This window comes from Clarias gariepinus, chromosome 17 (genome assembly GCF_024256425.1).
Source record: "Clarias gariepinus isolate MV-2021 ecotype Netherlands chromosome 17, CGAR_prim_01v2, whole genome shotgun sequence".
Lineage (NCBI taxonomy): Eukaryota > Metazoa > Chordata > Actinopteri > Siluriformes > Clariidae > Clarias > Clarias gariepinus.
The window spans coordinates 560,679-566,910 of record NC_071116.1 but is presented as its reverse complement, the minus strand read 5'-3'; the positions used below and the strand labels follow the sequence as shown (position 1 = coordinate 566,910).

The following is a 6,232-nucleotide window of genomic DNA, read 5'->3' as shown; positions in this document are numbered from 1 at the left end:
GACAAGTTGTGTATAGAATTTACGATTTTCCATGATACGAATTTCATGTATATTATAATAAATTTGTTTAAAAACTTGGAAAGCGCAATTTGAATATTAATAGAAAGCTTTAATCATTTAAAATATTTCGTTGCATTCCATATATAATATATGTAGTATGAGTATATGAGTGCCGTATTGTAGTTACAGGAATGACAGATGGCCATCTATTTATAATTTAATTATTATTACGGAACCTTATGTAATGTAGCATGTAAGGATGAAGACGAGCCCAATCTGTGCTCACTTAGTGATCAATAAATTTCTCTTTTTCTTTACATTTTGTTTGTTTCTCGTTGTTTGTTTTATAACAACTAGATTTTATAAACAACAGATTGATGAATTACCTATAATTAGTAATAAGGAATGTGATTTAAATATTTTAAAATAAAAATCCTGAAATTCTTGCAGACTATTTCTTCATTTAAAATGCTTCAATTAAGAGTTTTTTATTAAGTATTTTCGTGCTTTTTATGTTATTAATTCTTCTATCTTTTCTCGTCTGAATTTTATGTAGAATTAATCACAGTAATTCTGACGGGTGCGAGTGACCAATCGTGAATCAGCTGAACAAGAGTTGAGCCAATCATCATCGAGTTCTCGCGTGGGATTTTGATTGACGCGCGTTTGGACCAATCAGATCTCGTGTTTTCGGCTTTTTCCGCGCTCGCGGTTCGGTTGCGCTGCGGTTTCGCTCTCGACCCGGCTGGAGGACGTTGGAGTCACGGTGAGTGAGGAGGCGCTCTCAGGATCCATTACACGCTCATCTCCGTCAGGACACGCAGGGACACCGCAGCAGATATGTTTTCACGGATCGCCAGACCATCCGCCAGCCTCGTGCGGTGTTTATCCACAACTTCTCAGGTAAAAATAAAACACGGATTCAGTCTAAAACCCTGAGGGTGAGCTGCGGCGCGTGCCGAGCGTCAGAGTTAGCACTGTGGCTAAAGGTCTCTAATATGTGGTAGAATTAGCTAAAATAACTCCAAAGTTAGCTGCTTATCCGGCTTATTATATCTTGCAGTTTTTTAAAATTATTTTTGTAAAATTTATTTAGCATTCCAGAGACTCGGGGGTATTTAGCTGTTAGCTTTAAAGTCGCGTAGATTAGCATGCTATGCTAGCTTGACATTACCTCAGCACTGGCAGGTGAAAGCACCTTTATATATCTGTGAGTTTGAATACAAATAATATACCTATGTGTTTTAAATGTCTTTAATAATGTACACATTTTATATAGTTATTATACTAGTTTAAGGTATATTTTTGGAGAGGTCATTTATTTTCTTTAGTTTCTATTAAACCTTTAAAGTCTGTGTGTGTGACGTCACAATTCCCACTTGGCTTCATTAACATAATCAGTGTCAGGAGACAATCTGATCTTACATTAACCTCATTCGGGGTGTAATCTTACTCTCGGACACACACACAGTCTCTAAAGGTCAGAAGGTTAAATAAAACCCTGACATCTGACCCGGTGAGGTTTCTGGTTTCAGCGCACCGAGGAGATGAGACTGAGCACTTCCTGTTTACCTGCAGCTTGAGATTGAGCACTTCCTGTTTACCTGCAGCTCTGAGTGTGAGGTTTTGTTGTTGTCTCTGTAGAACAATGCCAAGGTGGCGGTGTTGGGAGCATCAGGAGGAATTGGACAGCCGCTTTCCCTCCTGCTGAAGAACAGTCCTCTGGTGAGCCAGCTGTCTCTGTACGATATCGCTCACACACCCGGCGTCGCCGCAGATCTCAGCCACATCGAGACCAGAGCCAAGGTCACCGGTACGAAAAACAGGAAATCAGTTCGATTAAATTTATTTGTTATATCAACTTTAACAATGGTAAATTTATAATTGAAATCATAAATAATAACATTCTGGTCTTCATTCACAGACTCGCATATGTCTTCTGAACTCTATCAGACTTCATCATAAAGTCCAATCTAATGGAATTATTTTATGTATTTAATTATTCTTTTTCTATCTCTCTCTTTCTCTCTCTCTGTAGGTTATATCGGAGCTGATCAGCTGGGTGCAGCTCTGAAAGGATGTGAAGTGGTGGTCATTCCTGCCGGAGTTCCTCGTAAACCTGGTGTGTGTGTGTTATAGCTTAAATTCTCCTGATGAAGGGAGACAGTGTCCAACACTATCATCTTAAGTGTTTTTAGTTTTTAAAGTATCTAATTAAATAATCCAAGTCATATAGTAAAGCTTAAAAAAATAAATAAATTACAGTTTTTATATGGAAACAGATTGTTTCCATATACAAACAGTACACAGCCATGATAGTTACACCAGCGTGAAACCATAAAGACAGTGGTTGTGAGTTTTGGCTCATTGCCATGATGACCAGCTAACCAAACCATTGATCTCATCACGTAAAATGCTGAATTCTCATAATTTTAAAACTGATTTAAGTTTACGCTTCCTCCTGTAATTCAGCATGTCTGTTCTTTTCATTTGTCTTCCCTCATGTCCTCTTCCTGTTTGTGTGTGCGTGCAGTGATGCACATGTATATGACTAAACCCGTGTTCTGTACACCTAAATTCACGCTCATGACTTTTAATATGAGAGTGAGTTCTGCTGTCTAAATCTGGTGTGTGTTTTGTTTCACAGGGATGACCCGTGATGATCTGTTTAACACAAACGCCACCATCGTGGCCACCCTGGTTGATGCGTGTGCCCGTAACTGCCCCGAGGCCATGATCTGCATCATCGCTAATCCTGTGAGGAAACGTTTATTAATCAGTGCTTTACACCTACTGCTGTAGTGAGAGTTTCCACAAGGGGGTGCAAAACACCATGGCACAGTGAAGAAGGGTGCATGCACAACCAATGTATAATTTATTATTTTAGGGAAATGGTTATATTAAAGACGATGTGCGTGTCCACACCTCCTGTAGCTGTAGAGATGTTAAGCAGAGGTGTGTTGTTTTTCAGGTGAACTCCACCATCCCAATCACTGCAGAGGTGCTGAAGAAGCACGGTGTTTTCAACCCTAGCAGAGTGTTTGGTGTGACCACGCTGGACATCGTCAGAGCCAACACTTTCGTCGCCGACCTCAAAGTCAGTCACATGTCACCGTGACGGCGAGCACCAACACACCTGATTAACAAGCTCTTTTTTTTTACATCCACAACCTCTCTCTCTCTCTCTCACTATACATTCAGGTCTTTACCTCTCTTTACACTCCTGTAGGTGGAGTTGTTTAAAGTTAATTTTATTTTTATTTCTGATAGTCTGTGTTTGTCTGCAGGGTCTCGATCCAGCTCGTGTCAATGTGCCAGTCATTGGAGGCCACGCCGGGAAAACCATCATCCCTCTGATTTCACAGGTCATTAAAAAAAAAAAAAAAGGCAAACTTTTGCACCACCTGGCCTGTAATAACCAAATGACACCTTAATCAGCCAAAATGATTAGGACCTACACTCTTGCAACCATTTGGGTTACCACAGCAGCAACCTATAGCAGTGAATATTGTAGCAAAAACCTGGGTTAGCATAGCAGTGACCTAATACCCTAGCTAAGGTACATCTTATCTTATCTTAGCTCCCAACCTGAACATTAGCCACACTAATATTTTTACATGTTGAACTTTTGCCCTAGCCTTTCTTGTTTTATAATTATTTATCTCAACTAAATAGCAACACCCTAGCAACCACCTAGCATGCTAGCATGGCAACCACGACTGACGAGTGTTGTGTTTACGCTGTGTAGTGCACTCCAAAGGTGGAGTTTCCCGCGGATCAGCTTTCGGCTCTGACGGAGAGAATTCAGGAGGCGGGAACTGAGGTGGTGAAGGCCAAAGCTGGAGCAGGTACACACTCCTTCATCTTTACAGATATGGTGCCGAAATCTAAGAGAGGTGCAAGAGTCACACAATTAGTAAATCATATATAATGTTTAAAGCAAGACCGCTCTGCTTTTACTGGGGATGCGCTCACACATGCCACACAAACACGTCAAATCTCAACATTTCTTAGCTGTTTCTGCCACCATCTTATCAGAGTTATTAACGGGTCTAGACGATTCCATATTGTTAATGTGTGTGTTTTTCAGGTTCTGCCACCCTGTCGATGGCTTACGCCGGAGCTCGCTTCACTTTCTCTCTGCTTGACGCCATGAACGGGAAGGAGGGAGTGGTAGAGTGCGCGTTTGTGCGATCAGAGGAGACGGAGTGCAAATACTTTTCCACACCTCTGCTGCTCGGGGTACAACACGCGCGCGCACACACACACGTTCACTTGTACCTGATCCTTACTCAGCAGAGGTAAAGGTGTAATTAAACTCCTTTTCTAATGTGTGTTTTAGAAAAACGGCATTGAGAAGAACCTGGGTCTGGGAAAGCTCTCTGCCTTCGAGGAGAAGCTCGTGTCTGAGGCTCTGACTGAACTCAAAGGTTCCATCAAGAAAGGAGAAGATTTCGTGGCCAACATGAAGCTGTAAGCGTCCGACACACCTCCACCAGACCGCACCAGACGGCATTATTTATAATAAGTAAACATACTCCGCCGTGTGATTCTCATCCTGACTGAAGAGCTGAGAGGCTATCTTCATCAATAAGTAGTCAGCTCCATGCACTTCACACAAACACACACACATTTGTTTTTTACATTCATGTCTCTGTGCAGACGCTGATCATGTGCTGTGTTTAAACGTGTCTGTACTGACCCGCTCTGAATAAAGAAAAATACTCCAAGAAATAACAAATGACTCTGTGCGTGCTTACACACACACACACTGCTTCAGTGTTCATGCTGTAGCAGAAACATGGTGAATAGTTGGACGTTTTATTCTGAGCGCGACACAATGTTTTATCATCAGTAAGATCTAAGCAATGTCCATAACGTACCGTTGCACTATGTTGTGTCTACTGTGATACACTCCTGACCAGAGGTGGAAGTAGCCAAAGATTTACTTAAGTAAGAGTAGTTGTACTTCAAAATAATATTACTCAAGTACAAGTAAAAAGTATTCATTCAAAATATTACTTAAGTAAAAGTAAAAAAGTATAGAACATTACAGGCTGAAAATCTGTCTTTCTGTGTGTCTGGTGAGTCGACTCTCCAAACGACTCACTGCCAGTCTAACCTGAATCGGCTCTCTGACAAATGACTCAGATTAATTTTGATGACACTGTGTGAGATGAACAGCATCACAGAATCATAATTACACAGGAGTGGGTCTAAAACGATCGACACTCTGGCTGTAAAATTTATCTTAATGAAAAAAAAAAGAAAAGAATAGTTCTGCTTTAGGGGGATCAAACAGGTGAAAGTCCAAATAATTTATTTTATGCAAATCACAAGTGAATAAGTTTTTGCTTGGAGTTCCTAATGAACTGATGTCACACGTTCACACCTGCACAGCAGTGACTGGGGAGACAGAAGCCTCATCACTAGTCCACAGTGTTCCTTTGATTCAGATGAACAGTTGGGGCGGGGCTACACGTGTGTACCTGATATCCTTCAGCCTGCAGCCAGGGGCTTCTAGCAGAGAAAGTGAACTGCCCACCAGAGGGCGCTGTTACAGTAATGTCGCTCTGATATGTTTTTCTTTTTAAAAAGGTTTTTTTTTTTTTATTTACATTTTTATTATCCACTCACTCACTCATCGTTTATATTTTGTTATCCTGCATTCATGGTCGCAGGGTGCTCAGCCTATCCCAGGAGACTTGGACACAAGGTGGGGTACACCATGGACAGGGTGCCAATGCATTGCAAGGCACACACACTTCAGGTAGTTTGGGAGCACCAGTTAGTCTAATCTGCATGTCTTTGGACTGTGGGAGGAACCCAGAGAACCCAATGGAAACCCACCAAGCACGGGGAGAACATGCAAACGCCACACACACACAGGTGGGAATTGAAGCCAGACCCTGGAGGTGCAAGGCGACAGTGCTAAGCACTCCACCCCCGTGCTGCCTCTTTTATTGATTTTGTACAATAGTTTACAGGTGAGACAGGGAGCTTAAAACAGATAAGACAAGATCTAGAGCAGAACTACTGGAGTAAATCTAGAGAGGAATAACCCTCAGAGTCCAGAGAGAGATGGAACAGGAGACACTTAAAGAGCAGGATTTAGGAATGTGTGTTCATCATTTTCTAGACCTTCTATCAATCTGATCAGTTTAAGGACTGGAAGGATTTGATAAAGTGACACATAAACATGGTGAAGGAGGGAATGTTGGCACTTACAGCG

The 6,232-nt window shown here is 41.6% G+C and overlaps 1 protein-coding gene across 1 annotated transcript; it reads left to right on the top strand.

Moving 5' to 3' along the window:
* Positions 1–724: 724 nt before the first annotated feature.
* Positions 725–4,741, top strand: mdh2 (malate dehydrogenase 2, NAD (mitochondrial)). The gene is made up of 9 exons (XM_053475978.1): positions 725–903; positions 1,645–1,813; positions 2,039–2,122; positions 2,648–2,757; positions 2,972–3,097; positions 3,288–3,365; positions 3,749–3,848; positions 4,091–4,242; positions 4,343–4,741. The coding sequence occupies exons 1-9, from the start codon at positions 841–843 to the stop codon at positions 4,475–4,477; spliced, it is 1,017 nt and encodes a 338-aa protein (XP_053331953.1). The 5' UTR covers positions 725–840; the 3' UTR covers positions 4,478–4,741.
* The last annotated feature ends 1,491 nt before the right edge of the window (positions 4,742–6,232 follow it).